This window comes from Taeniopygia guttata, chromosome 14, assembly GCF_048771995.1.
Source record: "Taeniopygia guttata chromosome 14, bTaeGut7.mat, whole genome shotgun sequence".
Lineage (NCBI taxonomy): Eukaryota > Metazoa > Chordata > Aves > Passeriformes > Estrildidae > Taeniopygia > Taeniopygia guttata.
Genome location: NC_133039.1, coordinates 3529740 through 3549026, shown reverse-complemented (window position 1 = coordinate 3549026; position 19287 = coordinate 3529740). Strand labels below are relative to the sequence as shown.

The window sequence follows — 19287 nt, the reverse complement described above, 5'->3', positions numbered from 1 at the left end:
CTCAGGGAGGAGAGGCTCTGACCCTCAGCTCAGGGGTGCTCCTGTGCCTGTTGCAGGTGGTTCTGGAGAAGAAAAGTCCTCCAGGATGACCTGACTGTGGCCTTTCACTACCTAAAGGGACTACAAGAGAGTTGAAGAAGGTCTTTTGACCATGGCATGCAGTGGCAGCACAAGAAGAAATGGCTTCAAACTGACACAGGCCAGGGCCAGAGGGGAAATTGGGAAGAAATTCTTCCCTGTGAGGATGGGGAGAGGGTTGCCCAGAGAAGCTGAGGCTGCCCCATCCTTGGAAGTGTCCAAGGTTGGATGGGGGCTTGGAGCAGCCTGGAATAGGGGAAGGTGTGCCTGCCATGGCAGAGTGAGGAACTAAATGATTTTTACTGTCCTTTCCACCACGAACCATTTCAGGATTCTGTGAATATCTGCTGCCTGACTGGGAGTGCCCCGGGCTTTAAATCATCGTGTGCTCAGTAGCGAGGCACAAAGGGCAAAAACAGATTATTGAATCCTAAAATTGCAGGTGAAATAGCACAAAAATGTAATGGTTTGAATCTACCCTCATCACAGCTGCGTCTCAGGTCTTTGGGAAGTGTTTTCTGGCTGCTGCTGTGAGTGATTTTCAAAGGGCAACTGAGAGGCCTGATCTTAAACCTCCCCACAGAGTCAAGTTCTGCAGGCAGATAACAGCAGCATCACACTATTTGAGAGGCTGGATGGGGAGAAATTTGTTCCCAATTAAAATTCAGCATGTCAAGGATGGAGAAAGTACTGATGAGAGTCCTGTGTCTGGCTCTGACCTTTACTTTTCAGGAGCTGTTGCGCTGTTGTTCCTCAGAGAAGAGTGTTGCTCTCCTCGTGGCCTGTTCTGCAATCCATTTAGAAATGCATCATTAAAAGCATTAATTCCACTTTGAATTTCCATTTTTCCTGACCTTTTCAGTCTCCTGCTGCAGTATCCTCCTTCCCCACTAGTTTGGTGTCTCTTCTGAAAGTTATTGATGATATTTTTTAATGGCCTGGACAGTTCTAAAGCTGTTCCTTGGCATTTTAGAGGCTTCCAAAAGCAGAAAAAATGAGACTTTATAATATTTGAAAATTGCCAGCAGGGGTCAGGCTTACAAATAATTTAAGCAATCCAAGCTGCATATTTGTAAGGGAGACATTTCTGTGCTAAACATGATGTAGATCAACCTGCTTCTATGGAAAAGTTTGGAACTGTTGCCAAATGAATAGGAGAGATGGCTTCTTCCTTGTACCTGAAATTGCTGATGCATAATTTTGGGATATTGGCAGATGGTCACATACTTTATTGTATGGTGCAAGAATTTTCAGTTTAATTTAGATAATTTAAAAGTATTAAGCAAGGTAATTAATTTTAAAAGAATATTCTGAGCAAAGGCTGCTGAGAAAATTGAATCCAAAGATCAATGTTATTCTATATTAGTTGCACAATTAATTAGTTGCACAATTAATAAGAAGTTAACGTGTGGAAGGGGAGGGTCTTGAAGGAACATCAGGATTTTGATCTCTGTACTTAAATGCAAGCAGAATTTTTATATCCAATCTTTTATACATATATCTCCTGCCTAACAAGTTTGATAGAGTTCTCTGAAGGATTCACCAGTCACTTGTCTAAGGCTGGTATGGTTAATTTAATGTATTTGACCTTTCAAAAAGTTTTGAGCCAAAGGTCATAAAGAAACTTTGATGGAATAAAAAAAGGAGATTCTTTGTTGGATTGATAAGAATATATAAATCCTAGAGGTCTGGCTGTCCCAATGTACTGTCTGTGGGAGTGGCCAGTGGTGGGTGCCCATGTGAACAGGACAGAACATCTGGGTACCTTGCCAGGAGGCTCGTCTGTCTCCAGAATTTGCTGAGCCAGAGATAATACAAGATTTTTTTACTTTGTAAAGCTTCATGCATTTTTTCTTCTGTTAATTTGCTTATATAGTACAAAGTTAAAATATGGAGAATCAAAGAATAAATGTTTTCACAATGCTGAGGATTTTTCCACTAGGTCCTAGAATGGTTTTGATTGGGAATTGGGAACTTGTCCAACACAAGGGGGAAAATAAAAAGGGTTTGTGAGTAGTGAGGTGACAGAGTTTGAGATAATAAGAAATTATGCAGCTTATCAGAGCATTCAGAATTTTAGAAGAAATCTTAGGATGCTGCTTGAGATGGGAGATGAAGTTGTATGTCAATAATTGCCAAACTCATGCACATAAGAAAAAAACACCCTTACTTTTACTCCCACAACAGAGAGCTCTAAATGAGCTGTTGTCACTCAAGAAAGAGATCTTACATTGTTATGAACAGCTTTCTGAAAATATCAGGTATGCTCTGTAGTTAAACATACAAATAGAATACTAGAAGCTGCTGGAAAGGAAGTTGAGAATAGAACAGAAATCCTCATTGTACCACTGAACATACCTGAGTGCTCTTTGTAGTTCCAGTTTATTTCATGTCAAAAAGTCTCTATAGAACTTGAAGGAATAAGGAAGAACAATAAAAACATGGAAAATCCTTGTTGTGAAGGAAGACTAAACTGAGATTCTTCAGGAAATAATGGAGAGGCCTGTTCCGTGGTATGGAGTGGGGAGTATGGTACAATTATTCATGACTTTTCATAGCAGAACTAACAGGGGCTCAGCGAAATAATCACATGTGAAGTATAAAGCAAACTGAACTAATTTTTCATACAGCACATAATTAAATTGTGGAACTTACTGCCAAGGAGTATTGTGAAGGCCAAAAGTATAAATCAGATCAAAAAGAGATTTGATGCCTCATGGAGGTTTTAGCTGCTGGTGGTTATTAAACGTGATGGTCTAGACTCAGTCTGTGGTTCAGAAGGTATCCAAGCTGAACTTTATAATATATGTGCTTTATATTCAAATTGTATATTTTTAATGTACTTTTACAAATTACAATCTCATCATATAAACACATCACTTTTAACCATATGTTTTACCTGCCTCAATAGTGCAATTTTGTGGTACTGAATGCAGGAATAATCCGATACTGTTTCTGGTTTCATGCTTTACTTGATTATTTGTGGTGGGACTGCACAGGGACACCCAAAGTCTATTAATTTTCCCTTCTTCTCCAGGCTGAAAATTGAGGAGCTGGAAGCTGAGCGCAGCAAGCTGGCAGAGGAGAACAGATCTCTGGAAATGCAGCTGGAGAAGCTCACTCTGCAGGTAGGAGTGTGGTGGTCCAGAGCAGCTGGAGAGCCTGGCATGGTCCATGTGCCATGGCTGTTCTAGCAGATGTGCCTGAGTGCCCCCAGCAGGGAGCTTCCCTCCCCTCCATCTGGGCAAGGCAGCTTTGGGCAGCCTGTGCTGCCTGCACTGCCACCCCTGTGTTTCTGGCCATGCCATCAGAGAGGTTCAGTTTTTCACTCGGGATGGATCTGTGAAATCCCACCTGCAGCAGAGAAGTGGACTGGCTGTTCACTTTGTTGTCACCCTAGGAACAGCTTTCCTTTGCAAAGGAAGGGCAGGGGAGTTGCTTCAAGCTTTTGTGGTATTTCCTGTTTGAAAGATGCTGGAGTAAACAAGAACCTGACCCTGTTGGTTCAATCAAAGCCCACCCACCCTTCTTGAAGAAGCAATGTTATCTCTTCCTTCTTTTCTCTCTGATGTGCTGAACAATTTGTCATTGTAGCATTCTCTTAATTTTTCTTTCTTTTTATCTTTAGCTTTCCCGTTATTTTGCTAATTACTTTATGGTAGAAAACCTGCAGGTTTGAAATTACCCATATTTCAGCCAGACCATTGATTTTATCTTGACACCTATTAGACGTGAATCAAATTTTTTTTATTTTTATAACGCATTCCTGGAGACAGGGGAAGTGACAGCTTTGATAAAGCAGGGAGCTAAGAGCTGCTGAGCATCTCTGCTGAGCCATGTTTAGTGTGAAGCCTGTCACCCTGCTCTCCTTTAATTGGGTTTCAGTCATCAGAAGGAGATGAAAGCTTTGGGCTGGTGTTTGGATGCTTAGGTCTCCAAGAAACACACAAGCAGCTTTGGCTTCAGAGCAGATTACAGCTCAGGTCATGATTAATCTGCCTTACATGGTCTTAGAGTGGTTTCTGGCTTTCCAAGAAGGCCTGACCAGAGGAATTCCCTATTTTATTTGTGGTATCTCGAAATATCACAAAGATCTGCTTTGTTCGTTTATACAAAGATGAACCAAGTGACTTGAGATGCCAAGTCTTGAATAGCAAGTCTAGGAAAGAGAAATCTTTGAGTTAGTGAGCTGAAATTCAGGTAATGATGCTCTTCCATCTCCCTTGCTAAGGCTGAGGACATGGCTTTAACTCCTAATTTAACAGGAGGTAGCTCCCCCTGTCCCTAAAGTCTCACTTTACTTGTGTCTTAGAGGACTTGATGCCTAAAGTAGTTTTTTCAAAAGAGAGGGAGTAGGGAAAAAAGCACAAGTACAGGAATATGTCAGCTGAATGCTAAAGTGTCAGTATTGATCAGTGTGTGCCCACCAGAATGGCCAAGAACTCCTCAGAGGGAAAAACATCAGCCTTCCCAATTTTTATTCACCCCGTGAATCAAATACTTTGACAGGCCAAGTTTAAAATTACTCTTTTTATAAACACATTGAAAGAAGGTTTGTTAGAGTGAGAACCCAGAAAGTTAAGGATAAGCTTAGAAATTCACCTCTATCAGTACTGAGCAAATATGCTGAAAATGTCATCATGCACTTAGATAAGGTCACTAGTTTGACATGTTATTTATTCCCACCTCTGAAAGGAATCATTGGGAAATTATGGGTTAAAATAAAGTCTGTATCATGAAGGGGAAAAAAGCAAGACAAACTACATACAGAAGTCACGAGGAAGTTTTATTGAACAGGAAGATGACGAAAACCACAAAAATGGGAGAAACATGGCTTCAAATCAAATAAAGATGTAAGAGAAAAGGCTGACATTAAACCAGTAGAATGAGGGTGATTTCTGACAAACCCTTATCTGCAGTTCCTTCTTGTAAAATAAAACCTCTGACTTCTGGAATTGTATCTGCTGAAGGAAAGATATGTAGAAGGGACATATTAAAGTTGGGTATTTGGAAGAGACAGGTTGTAGAATTAAGGCTCTGAGTGCTTTACACTGAACTGAATCTGTTGAGTTCACAAAGTTGTGTTTGGTGCATGAAGTGGGAGATACAGCTAATAATTTATAATTTAAAATGTCAGTTTGAATGTACTGAGGTGTGGAAAGGAGTAGAGTTTCAAAGATGTTTGTCTCCAAACCACGAAATCATTTCGGTTGAAAAAGACCTCAGGTCATTGAATCCAATCTATGGCCCAACACCACCAGACCCTGTCTGTCAGCCAGACCATGGCACTGAGTGCCATGTCCAGGCTTTCCTTAAACACCTCCAGGAATGGCAAATCCACTTCTCTGGGCAGCCCATTCCAATGTCTGATCTCCATTTCTGTGAAGAACTTCTTCCTCTCACATCCCTTTGTATCTGAATATTGGCACTGGAATTTTGCTGCACAGAAGCCCACTTTGTGAGCAAGGAAACCCTGATGGACTGGGCAGAGGGCAAATGGGCATCTGGAAAGGTGTTTTTGGTGTGTGACTCACACTTCTTGAGCTCAGTATTAGCAAGTGAACTCAGGTGCTGATATCTCTCCACAGCCATATAACATCTGACATCTTTTTGTATTCTGTGCTTGTGTGGGGACAGCTTGAATTATGCCTGAAGGTGTTTTCCACCTCCACACACCCTGTCTTCCAAAACCCCTTGCCTCCTGACACCTAGCTGCAGGCTGCATTGATTTTCCTTCACTGGTATAAAGACTTTAGCATGGATATCACTCACTGGCCAGGTCTTTACTGCTAATGAAAACCTCAGATTACAAAAACACAGGAGATGTAGAGCTGTAGAGAAATGACACCCGGTTGAGACTGCCTCCCTGGTGCCCTGGATATTATCTTAAGGAAAACATTTGAAACCCTGGCTCAGGAGAGGGATTCAAATAATATGAAGAGAGTGGGTTTAAACACACAATTTTATCTCATCTCCTCTACCCTTCTTCCTTTTGATGAAGCAAAAAAACATTTCCAGGAAACCTGAGATGCTCCTACTTGGCCCATGGTGGGCAGGCTGAGATTTCGGAGAAAGGCTTGGCTTGTTTGTTATCTGAAATGATCTGGATCATCTTCCAGAGGTGCTGGTTGAAAAGTGCAGCTTGATGCCAGGAACAAAGGAGACTGATCAAATCAGTGCTTTTTGGATAAAGTGGGAGGAAGGAGTTGTGAGGAGTGTTCAATTAGCATTTCTTACTGCTAGGAGCCCTGTGTTTACAGGCAACCAAGCGAATGTGAAGTGTTCCTTATGCAAATACTACTCTCCTGCTTTTCCTGCTCTCCTCTACTCTTCCAGCTGAAGAAGAGATTCTTCAAGGTTGGCTGCTTCAAGGAAGATTGATTAAAATCAGCTGCAGTTTGACTTAATTGGATCCATATGCTTGGAGAGGGATCAGGACTAGTTAAAGTCCTCATAATTAGTTCACAGCTGGTTGGTGAGAAAAATGAAACTCCAGTTAGAGTTCAGATAAGTGGATCTGTATGGATTAAAGGCAAATAGATGGGTGGGTTTTTTTGCATCGAGATATGTTTGGGCTTGAAAATCACCTCTAGTCCCATAGCCAAGCTGGCAGCCTAATCCCTTTGAGCATGTGCATGTGTATTTATGAGGCTAAATGGAAAGAGTCTGTATTTTCTGGCTTGTTTCTGAGTAAAAAGTATCACCTGTGCATGCTGACAGTCAAGAAAACCTAACAGAAAACAGGGAGAGGATCTCAGGAGTAGACAAAACCGAACAAGGGCAGTTTGTCTGTGAGAAAGGGTCATGACTTGGCACAAACTCTGGGTTGTCCAACTTTGATTGCCATGTCCCTGCTCACAGTAGTAACTGGTTGTGTTTAGCCTCTCTGCAAGTCAGGAATAAGACAGCAACGCTCTCAAAAATGCAGCATTATTCATACATATTGAAATGATTGTTTTTTGCCTATTATTTCAAAGCTCAGAGAGAGCTGACTAACTACATAGTGTGGGGACAGTCATCAGAAAGCTTACCCCAGACAGAAGCTGGAATTTATGTTAAACTTTGCTGTTAGAATGGAAGGGACTGAATTGCCTATTATGGTGTCCTAGAGGGAAGTGCCTGCTGGGTTTAGCTCTCCAGAGGTGAAATGTCCATGGATGACAGAAGTGCTGGACATCCAGAGCATTCACATGTTTCTCTTTCTCCTTACCTCTGCACCCCTTGTTGTTGGGCTGGCCTCCTCCTTCTTCTAGTGCTGTATTTTGAGGGTATAACCAAACATCTGGGAGCTGTACCCCAGGGGAAGGTGGACAGAGAATGTTTCTCCTCTTTAAGCATCAGTGACTCATTTTATGGTTAGGGCTTTGGCAGCAGGGCAGTGACTGGCTTGGAGTTAAGAACCCAAGGGAGAGCTGAGGTCATTGAACAGTCTAACTGTTCATTTTGTGACCAGTAAAGAATGATGAATGAATCATTTGCACTGTTATAAAACTTAAAAGGACATAGTCAACCTTTCAAGGTTGTCTAATTGGCCTCTCAAATGCCCACATTCTTCCTGGATTATCTCCATGCCTTCCCTTTTCACAAACATCCTGTCCTTTTTTCTTCATCTGTGCATGCTGAGATCTGTGTTAGCCTCTGTGGCACATCTGGCCCCTGTTGAAAACCTCACCTATCTAAGTTCCGCATTTTTATTTTTTTTCTCCTAGAAGGCTTCTTTAGCTGGTTCTGGGCAGCTCACTTGGCATGTCTTCAGTCAAGTACTGCTTTTGGCAAGGTGTAGGAACAAATTTGCGGGTACTCCAGAGGGACTTAATTATGAGATAGAATAACTGGTAGCATACAGCAGGAGATCTGTAAAGAGCAGATGAAGAGAAGTGCAGGTCCAGGGCTGCAGGAGGTGGGATCATATTGTGCTGCCCCACTCACTCAGTGCATTGAGCATGTGGGAGGGGATGGGGGTGATTTGCGATCTATTCCACAGACTCCTGAACTTGATAAGCAATAATCTCATCTTTGACAGGCAAAGCTTATCTTCTAAATTTCACAGGCAGCAGCAGGTCTGCACTGACCTAAGGAAGTGTATCTGCTCAAGTGCTTATAGACAGAGACCACGCTGGGGATTGCTACACAGTGCTGCTCAAAACAGCAACGAAAAACACATGATAAACAGACATCATGGATATTAATTTATGACAGCTCAGAGGTGTGTAATGCTTGCATAAAACAGGGGAGAATATTCACACAGGATGCTGGCTTTGATTGAAGAACCAATTAGTCTGGCTCTGGGATGACAACAGTGGGGATGGGATGACACAGGCAGTAGCGTGCCAGGGGCAGAGGAGCACTGTGGAGTCATGTCCTGGTGGTTGGTCTGAGCAACACCTGTGCTCTTGCACCACCTTCACTTCAATTATCTCTTGAGCTAAGTAAGGGAAACTAAGTCTGAGCTGCTCTGCTGTGTGGGTGTCCCTGGTGTTCACAGGGAGCTGCCAAGGGGATGTGCTAAAGTGACACCCAAATGAATGGGAGGGAAAAGAGCTTCCCCTGTAATGCACCCATAAATTGTGCTGGAAGGATTATATGTGTTATTTGGGAAAAAAAAATGTTGTGTATCTCATGCCACGTGGATTAGGTACTGCAGGAAATCCTAGAACTGGTGTAAAATGGAAGGAATGTAGAACCTGCTGTGATCCAGCCCCTGGGGATTACGTGACACTGAATTAGCTGGGGCTATGCAAATATTTGTACGTGTTAATTCTGAATACCTTGCTGTTATTAGAATTAACAGAAATTAGAAGCATTCCACGGGAGCAGAAAGGAGAAGCGTAAACATGTCATTTACTTGTAGGTTTGTCATTAGGTGGTTCAAGGAGAAGCTGTTTGATGGCCTTGGTGGCCCCAATAAATGTCATGTGCAAAGTGGATGTCGAATGAAACAAGGACAGGCACAGAACAGATTTGCTAATGTTTGTTAACATCAGGCACCACAAGTGCATAGGTTCACATTTGTGCAGGAAAATTTTACCAGCATGCCCTTTAAAAAAATTTTTTTAAAGGAATTCACACATTGAATATTAAACACCTGAAGCTCTATAAATTCTACTGCCAGAGCTGCCACCGTATTGTTTATTTCATGCAGCACTTTTCTCAAAGTTCTGCAGAAACTGATTAACATTTGCATAATACATTTAACACGAAAATCCAGAATAAATTCATTAATGTTCTCCTGCCACTACCCTTGAAAATATCAGCAGCTGTGTGGCATCACAAAGCTCATTAGATGAGCAGAGGGGGAGGAAGGGTGAGTGCTGGATTTCCTGAAACAGGAAAGGTCAGTGCCCTGAGTGTCAGCACCTGAGCAGCAGCATGGGGAGCTGAGAGCAGGCAGGCAGAGCTGGGCCATGGGAAATGTCCTGCTGGAAAAGGTTGCTGTACCACTACACAGGAAGCACGAACTTTAGGAGGTGCCGTCCATGCTGGAGTTGAAAATTGAGCACAAAATGCAGATGAGGATGCTGCTAGGCTGAGGAGGAGGCTGCTCCTACAGCACACGTGTTCTACAGGGGCAAGCAGCAGGAAATTGTCCTTCTGTGGTACAAGAAAGTCCTTCTCTGGTATGAGAAAGCTGGCTTGGAGCAAACCTTGGTTCTCTGAACAGGTGTAGCAGAATAAGTGGTGATGTTTTAAAAGTTGTACAAAGCTTGGTTGCATGGCACCAGACCACTAAATCTGGGGTGTGTGCACTGCCTTCATTGGAGTGAGGGGACGGAGACGCCACTCCTGTTGGTGCTCCTGTATAGCAAAAAGAGCAAGAGTATACTAAAATTGGTCATTTCAGCTACAACTTCACATTCAAACTCTCAGTTGTGTATTTAAATTCCTACCCAAAAACTTACAACGTGTGCCAGTCAAGTAGTACTAAGCAGCAACTCCAGAAGGTTTCTGTGTGTTTCTCTGATCCCCAGAATCACCCTGTGGGTGAACGCCAAGGCTGATGAGACAGAAGCAATCATTTTAAAATGAGACTTTTAAAGTCCTCTAATCTTACTTCTCTCACAAAGAAAAAGCAAAGTTTCAGGCAGCAATAAGAGTGACTGTCCCTTTATAGTTTTCTTGTTTTTCTCTGTAGTCATTCAGTGGCACAAATTAGTTTTCAATTGTTCTTTCTTCATTTTCTATTATTTTTCTGCTGCTTTGAATTCTGCTTCCATGTCAGAGCAACAAAACAAAAATGTCATTTAGACCTGTGTAACGCAAATAACGCTTCGCAAGGTTTGTTTACTGAAGCTTTGTGCTTTCTCTCAGACTTTTATGAGTACCTTGTCCATGAGTTGCAGCTCTCTCCACGTTAGGCTTTGAGCTTTTCATTACTCATTACCATTTCAGCCTTTGGTTGATGACCCAATTATTTCTGAGTTTTTGATTAAAACAAAGTAACAGGTCACAGTTTCATGCTGCCCTTGTCTTTGCCATTTCTGTTGTGGTCTGGCTTTGTAAAGTCAGACCACAATATTCTTCATCAGTTTTGTTCTTTTGTTACTTTGGTTATGTTGCCATATATTTCCTCTTCTTGTTGGTATATGTAAAACTTGACACCTTCTCTAGGAGACAAAAGGCCAGGATGTGTCACTCAGATTATGGAAAAGAAATAAGTCAGAATTCAATAATGTTTTCTCTGAGTGCGTGATGAGGGGAAGAGGAAAAATCTGCCTATGTCATAGGGATGAGTAGGCAATGTTTGTAATGATGTTAAAATATACATGAGGAAATGGGGAGATGCTCTGAGCTGAGGCACTGGTGGGGGTGGCAGTGTGCATCAGGGAAACACATTTTTGTGTGACCTCTGCCAGGGGGATGCATTATAAAAATGGGTTTTCTCTGAAAAATTTCTTCAAATAGTCAGAAGGAAAATCAAAATGCCTCTGTCACTGGGATGTGTGGCATTGGCATTCATCTGGCAGTGTGGTGTGCCCAGGTGTAAGTGGGGAGAAGTAACACCCCAATAACAGAGCATTTCTGTCAGCACACCCTGAGCGCAGATCATGATACAGGCCCTTCCTAGCCCAAATTTAGCTCAATTTCCATTTGCAGTTGTTTGATAAGACTTTAAAGAGACATGGATCCAGACAAGTCAGAAAAAAAGTAATTGTTTTTGACAGCTTTCCTAGCTAGATTTGAAAGACAGGTAAAAGTAGAATGGCAGATGATACCTAATTTAGGTAGAAAGGCTGTTGTGTTTAAATGAGCATGGACAGTTGGAGTGGCAGGGTAAGTGAAGTGCTGTGGGGAAGAGCATCCCCTTCATCTTTTTAAAAAAATGAGCAGAGTCCCGTGAGGGGGTTCTGTGTGTTCAGGAGGATGTCTGGAAAGCCCAGCTGTGTTCCATGCAGATGGGAGGGCTCCCAGGTGATCCATCACAGCTGTGCTCACCTGAGCATGGGGCTCAGCTCCACCAGGAACTCTGCTGCTTCCTCTGATCAGCATTTAAACCCCACATTTCCTAAATGATGCAGCAGCTCTGTGCCTGTTCTTTGCATTTTTGGCAGGACATTTAAAACAAAATAAAAATTCCCTGAAAGCTGTTGTGCATGTTGGACATGACAGAAGATGTTCAGTTGAGATTGTGACCTTTCAGAACAAAGACACCGCTTCTTTTTTTTCATTGTGCTTCTGGCTCTAGTAAGATGAAAAACTTAAAAAACCAGTAACATGAAGGCTGTGCAGCAAGGATGAGCTCTCCAGAGGTTCTTGTGTGTATTTTTGGTTATCTTCCAGTGGATGCATTCATTCTCTCTGTGCAGTGCTACCACAGTTCCAATCAGTAGTAAATCACAGAAATTTTCTCATTTTTATGAGTAGAGGGATGTGAGAAGCTGTTGACAGCAATCTGCAAGGGAGCTCAGCTGTGGAGCTGCTTTCCCTCTAGATCCATCACAGCCAGAGCTGCTGACCTTAAGGTTATTTCCCAAGGAGTCAGGGCTTGCTCAGAGGTCAGTCTGTTCATTGTCCAAGGAAAAGTGTGATTAGATATATGTGAGCTCTTATGATTAATATTAACATGGTGGAGCTGCCTGAGCATTTAAATACAACACTGGGGAATTTAATTTTTTATATATGTATAAATATGTTTGCAGACAATTATTAGAATGCATGTCAATGTATTTAAATGTAGACATGACTTGATCTAGATGGGTGTAAAATAGGAATATCACATACATTGGCTCAACAGAATCCAGCTGGAGTGTGGTCAGAGGGATGGCACAGGTGGCCAGACAGGGAGGGAAATGCCTGCTCAGGAGGGAGAACAGGCAGTGGGTGTGGGCTGGGGCTTCTTCCTTGGATGTGCTACAACCAGCATGTCAGACTGTGCCCACAGGCTCACAGAAGCTGAAATTAAGGAGGAGGCAGTATTGGAGACATTCCTTAGCATCCTCTTCAGGTGATGGGGGGAAGGAATAGTGATTGTATGGCGTGAAATGGTTTCCCCAGTGCTGCCAAGTGGCTGTGCCATGGTGGAACATAGACAGTAACATCTACAGCCAAACAGTTTGAGGATTGAATGTCAGTGACTTTTGACTTTCCTTCTTTCTCAAGGTCTCTGACATCTTCTGAGTGTGATGCTTCTGTTTGACACTGCTTAGAAGACAGATCTGTGTCTGTATCTGGAGATTTCTGTGTGGTTCATTCTCTCCAGCATCCTAGAGAATAAAAACACTGGACATGCTGCAAACAGATGTGTCGGTTAATTTACCAAGTGTATTCCTCCTAAGCCTGCCCTCTCATCCTTCCCATTTTAGTTCCTTGGCTGATTCGTTCAACTTAATACCCTTTACTGATGTTTCCTGCTTGCAGGGGATCAAAAAGATAGTCTGAGTCCTTTAGATGTGTGTGAAAGTTAGAGATGATGCCCTTCTACCAGTTTACTCAATGATAACTTGAAAACTTGTGTCTGGGCTGCTTCTGAAGTATTTATTTCTTCAGGCAGGCAGCTCAGGATAATGTTGAATTTGCTGGCTGGAGCAGTTAACTCAAAGCTGCTCAGAATCCAATAGATTGCCCCATAGCCATTCCTCTTTTTGTTTCAGTTTATCCACAAATCTCTCTTACTCTTATAAAATTGAAATGAAGATGAGATGACTGTCCCCATCTGAAAAGATGTTGGTGCTGCTTGAAGTCTCCTTGCACTGGCAGAAAAAACGAACTGAGAGACTGATAAGATCACCAGGAGATTTCCACAGCAAATGCAGAATATATTCTTCTCATATGGATTCTTAGTGCTGTCTGGCAAGTAATTTAATTGCTTGGGTAGGAAGGGAAAGGGGACTGGGTTGGGGTTTTTTGGTGTTTGGTGGGTTTTTTTAAAGCTCCCAAATTTTGTGAAGCTAGGAAGTAAGCCATGGTTTCTCTGGCTGACACAGGATGTCTGTCAGACATGGGGGAAGCTAATTAAAATGTCACAATATGTACATGAGGGTGATGAGGCAGACAAGACCGATCACTTCCTTGGTTCTAGGAATTTGTGACCCTGCTTCTATCTACTCACTGTGAAATCCGCAAGTAATTTGTGCTCTGGGGGTAGGAATGAGGCCACTGGGTAAATCTGGCCTCTCTCACTGGAATAAAGCAGAAAATAAATCCATTCTTGCTCTGCTACAATTACTAAGGCAGTCTCACTGCAGCTGGGCGATGGCAGAGATGCTGGTTCCTGCTGGCCCATCGTAGCCAACACTGGTACGCTCTGCCAGAGGACCAGTGCTAGCAGAGGTTAGCACTGGGGCAACTGGGAGGGCTCCACAGCCAGTCTGTTTCAGTGCACAGCATGTGAGGGGACAGAAGCACAGCAGCATCTGCCTCTTTCCCATCCTTTTGTTTCCAAGTACGAAGTATGTCCTGGAAAGCCAAGGGAATGATGGAGAGAGATAATAACACACCCTTTGGTGTATTCTTTGGAAACACTCAAATGGCCAAGAGGTGGTCCAAGCCTTACAGCCTGCATCATTGAAAACCACTGAACAACAGCAAAATGGGGGAAAAAAAGAAGGATGATCATCAGGGAAATTGCTATAATGGTAAGATAATTAGAACGCAGAATGATTAACATTAGGCAGTCTGCTGCATTGGCAAGGACTTTGCAAGTTGGCATAATGGGCCTCTTCTATATCAAACATACAGTTTTTCAGCATTCAGTTTAACACTTTCATGTGACTTTAATAGAGTTCACAGCTGAAACAAGCATTTGGTGCTCATGTAATGCTGCACAGTACCTTTCCTCTCCTGTTACTAGAAGACTACTAGAAGGACCTTCTTTTTTTCCCTTTTGTGCCTACTGAAGGATAAAAGCCATTCTCACCATGGAATTCTTCTACATTGTTTTGAATGACAGCTAGACATGAATTCCTGGGCATTTTCTTCCTGTTGTGCCTGAGGGAAATGAAATTCCCTAGAAAAAAACAAATTCTGAAATTTCAGAACATGGTTTTCTTCTTTTCAAGGAGAAAATACAGGGACTCAGGATATCATATACTGATATAAAAAACAAATACTTAAAAAAAATCTACTTTATAGTAGCATCAGAAGACCCTCTCTGTTTATCATCTTTAATATTTGCAGATGTCTCCTGCCAGTCCTTGTGTGGGGGTCCTTGGATTTGCCACAACTAAAATGGTACAGGAAATGAGATTTAGCACCACATTTAATAGCTGGTTTTGTCACCTGATTGAGTTTGGAGCAAAACTTGGAATGCAGAATGACTTTAGTGGTCCCCGTCTCTAGCAATGATTGCTGACCAGTAAACATTTGTTCTCCTTTAATTACTACCAACCCTACTGGCTCATGTGTGGACCAGGGGATGGATGTTTTGTCTCCCTCCATTTTCCCAGAATCTGCAGTGGCTTTCTGCTTGCTTAGACATGGGCTGCTGTCTGGTGTTTGTGCTGGGGCACTTCTGGACACCACAAGCTTTCCCCCACCTCTGCACATGCTGAGATCAGGCACATCCTTCATTGCAGCTGATAAAATCTGCTGGTGCGCTGTGGCAGAAAATCCCCCGATCTCAGTAGTGCTTTTTTTTTTTCCTTGTACCCCTTTATTATGAAAATGAAACATCTTTTTTTCTGCAAGATGTTGGAGATCACAGTGCCCAAGCCCCCTCTCTGCTCGGTGTGCAGGGCCCACGGAAAGGAATTGCAGTCACGCAGCTGTGCAGTGAATATGGAGAGGCTGTTTGGTGTGGTTGGTATTTTGTGGATTATTTTCTCGCTCCTTCTGACCCTACCTCAAATGAAATTCCTGCACTTCATCCTTCCTCTGGGCTGGGCAATCAGCAGCTACGATCGAGGGCTGTAAGGAGGCGGTGGTCAGGCATACAAAGCAGCTGTATTAGGACTGAGCAGCCAGGACTAATGGGGAACAAGGCCAGGAGCAGAGACAGAAATATGGCAGAATAAGATTCATTAGGGACCAGATTCAATAACTGTAAAATGATGAGAAGTTTATGATCAAAGGCTTACTTCGAGCATTTTAATGACATAGTCATTTAATCCGTTTAAAGCAGATAGATAAGGAGTTAAGTGAAATCTACAGCAGCTGCCTTTCTGAGCTGTTTATGAACCTGTTCCAGGCTACAGATCACTATGAAAGGCACAGGATGGATGCTTGCTGTAGTAATTGAATAGTATATAACGGGCTACCAGCCTTTATGGGCTGATTTACATATGAGGTTGGTAAAACTTAATGCAAACACTTGTGGTTTGTGTTATTAGTGTGCGTGGTTCCTCAGTTATTTTTAATGTGCATGCTACTAGCAAGAGTACAGAATGAAGGAAAGAGCAGAGTTATTTAAAAACCTTTCTGTGCCAGGATATTTAATTCCCAGTGGGTATATCTCCTATGGAAGTAACATCAGTATAGGCTGTTGTGGTGACAAGATTTGGGTGGGCTCTGACACTCAAACCACCAGGTCATCAACCATAGGAATTATGCATCTGAAAAAACCCAGGAGGGTCAAGGGGACACACCAATTCTTTCCCGTCTTTTCCTTCTACTTTTGCGCTTTTGCCACCCTCTGTGTCTCTCTTGGGGGCCCTCCTTGGTTAGTTAACTTCCTTCCCAGCTTTTCTTGGCAAACACTTGACTCTGATGGGACAGTTGGTGACATTTTGCTGCCTGTGCCCATAGAGTACAGCTCAACTCAATCCCTCGTTCTCACAAGCTTTTAGCCTCCTGGACACCATGAATTACAGCTGCAGAGCTGCATATGCCTGTGGACTGCACCTTTTTCTATTTCTCAGGTATTCACTCTCCCCTTCTAAACTCTCTGAACACACACACGGGTTTCTACAGCTCCTACATCCCACCTGCCCCTTCCCTTCAATTAAACCCTTGGTCCCTTGCACACACTGCTGTGGAGAAGCAAGCAGAGGGGGCTCTTTCTCTACTCACAGCTCAAGGCTTGTTGAGCTGCTGGAAGCAAAGTAGTTGCTGCTGCTGCAATGTTAAGGCCACGTTACAGCCCTGGCTGTGCGTGATGCAGCCACGGGATCAGAGCTGCTATCGAGCTGGTGGGGAGCAGAGAGAATTTCCCAGGGCTCTAGGCCATCTTGTTTTCTACTTATACAGAAAGTTGCTGTCCCGCAGTGGTATTGATTAGTTTTAAAATAGGGAGGTGATAAATGGAGATTTCAGGTGGTTCTGGTCAATGTGACTGCAAGGGATGAAGCCATTTAAATTGAGTCTGGAATATCTTACCTTACCTCATGCTGATCTTCCTTAGGAGGGATCTGCTTATGGCCAAGAGGAACAGTGTGGTCCCATGGAGGGGCCTTCTCAGCTCTCTTCACTTGTGCTTTGCACAGGAGCCACCTTCATCCTCTTCCTCCAGCCCCTCTCCCCCACACCAACTCCCTTTTTCCTGCAGTGTTTGGGATGCCTGTCACAGCTGCTCAAAGGCTGCTGCACGTCTGAGAGACCAGCCAAGGCTGAAGGTTACAAATCCCTTGCAGCATCCCCTGGCAGCCAGGTTATAGATCAGGGTTTAAGCAACCTTGGGTCTGCTGTCAATCTGCATGTTCCCATTTCCTGAAAGAGAATTGGAAAATATTTGTCTGGTTTGAAAAGAAGTAAAATTTGTCTTTTGAAATGCTGGCACTAGCAGACAAATCTCTCATTACTCCACTCCTCTGTTGCTCCCCTATGTCCCTGTGTTTTTTCAGCTACCGTTCCTTCTCGAGAGCTTAGAGACTGAGAATTTGAGAGTTTACTTGTAGAAAGTAATATACAAAAAACTGGATTTTAATTCATCTTCTGCCTTCAAGTACCTTGTTCTTTGAGGGTGCTCGTTGCCCTCTATTTACACATGACTGTTTCAGTGGCAGTAATGCTTTGGACTAGCAGCAGCTGCCCAGATGAGAACTGGCAGTGCAGCACAGTGACTTACCCACAAAAAGAGTAGTTCTCCACCCCCAACCCTGTGTCAGCAACACTGGAACAAGTTTTTAATCTCTTGAATGCAAAGGTTGTCTGGTCTCTGTGGTAGCACAAACCCCATCCCTGACAGAAGCCCAAATTAGCAATAAGGTTGTAACAAGAGAAAAACTCAGAACTCAGACTCTGTTCTTCAGTTATTTATAAATATTTGGTCAATTAAGCTTATGTCTGAAAAAGTAAAATTTTCACGTAAATGATGATGAGGGGGAGAGGCAGGAGAGAAAGCTCAGCAGCAGCAAGAGGAAGATGGTGCCAAAGCAGAGCTGGGGATGGGGTTGGGTTATTGGCAGTGCACAGGGCTGGCAGGCAGGAGGTGATGCCACTTCCAGCTCTGTTGTGGCTGTGACTGAGTCTAAGTGGCTTCTGTGGAATCTGTGGATAACACCCCTGAAATGTGGTCACTCGTGCTGTGAAGGAGATGCTCAGGCCCTTGGACACAGCAGTGCCTGTTGGCACAGTGTGGTTTGGAGATCACAGAGGGAGGGAGACAATTCTGAAAGAAAAAGGTTTTGCAGTAACACATTTCCTTTGAACATCTATTCCACCTGTCCAAATCTACCCGGATGGTCTGTTGTCAGATTCTGGCACAGTTAAGTTTGCCTGGGGCAGCTCTGGACTTCTTTGGGCACAGCTGGCTGATCTTCACAGAGGTTACATGGGCTGCCCAGCCTGGTAACCCAAAATTTGCTGACCATCTCACCTGGCAGACCAGCACTCCCTCGTTCTTTGCCAGGTAGTATTCTATTGTTTTTCCATAGGAGGCTATCTCATTTAACAGTTTCTGAGAGAGGCAAACACTTTTGTGTGTGGTTTAACTTAATATACAGGCTGCAGAGCTGAAGTGAAGGCACTGATCAGTTCTTACAGTTGAGATAACATTCAGAAAACAAATTAGAGTTTGTGGTTGGTACGGATCCAGGCAGAATTCATAAAATTGAATAGCATTTTCAAGTTGAATGTGGACAAGCTTATTATGGATGCAGAGAAACCAGGCATGTATTGAGGAACTAGAGATATTTGTGATTTTTTTTTTTTTTTTTTTTTTTTTTTTTTTTCTTATTAGTATAGAGAGGCAACCATGTTATGATCTCCTGTAGGGCATTTGTAATGTGAGTTTGAATTACTGGCAGTGGCAAGGAGGTACTTAGGGGGAACAAAGCCTGAGAGTAGTGGGCTGGGTTTTATCTGTTGCAGAACACCAGTGTGAAGCTGGCTGGTGAACCTGGCTTTCCCAGTGTGGCAGCTCATGATGTTCCAGGTCTTTCCTGAGGGCAGAACCATAAATTTTTATCTGTCTGAAACTGTGCTTGAGGCACATGAAGAGCCACAGTCATGTTGTTGTTTCTATGACTCGTGCATGCTGGAGCAGAAATAATATGGGATTACAGGGGGAAACTGTGTTTTTTCAAGGTGTTTGCTTTTCTGCTACCCTTCCATTCTGCAATCCTTCAGGTGCCCCCACAAAAGTGCTCAAGACTTGATGTCAGGTGCTGCCTTCTCAGGACAGCTGTGGGAGGTGGGTGGGCAGCAGGATGTTGGGCAGAAATGTCAGAGATTTGTTAAAGCTTCTTTAGTGAAGGTGAACATGTGTGCCGAATGGTTATTTTACAAAGAATGTGTACACATGGTTAGGGGTGTTATAGATAGAGGTGTGTTTGTGTTTTGTGACTTGTAGGGCTTTCACATCTTAGTCCTTCTTTGTTTCTCTCTTCATCATCTCCC

At 43.1% G+C, this 19287-nt stretch overlaps 1 protein-coding gene across 4 annotated transcripts in view; it reads left to right on the top strand.

Annotated features, from left to right (window-relative positions):
- The window catches only part of MAD1L1 (mitotic arrest deficient 1 like 1), a 346899-nt gene that overhangs the window by 191559 nt on the left and 136053 nt on the right, over window positions 1-19287 (top strand). For all 4 annotated transcript variants that reach the window (XM_030284987.4, XM_072935811.1, XM_002195648.6 and 1 more), the window contains one exon: window positions 3116-3206. In XM_030284987.4, coding sequence (XP_030140847.4) covers window positions 3116-3206 — 91 coding nt within the window. The remainder of the gene's footprint in view (window positions 1-3115; window positions 3207-19287) is intronic.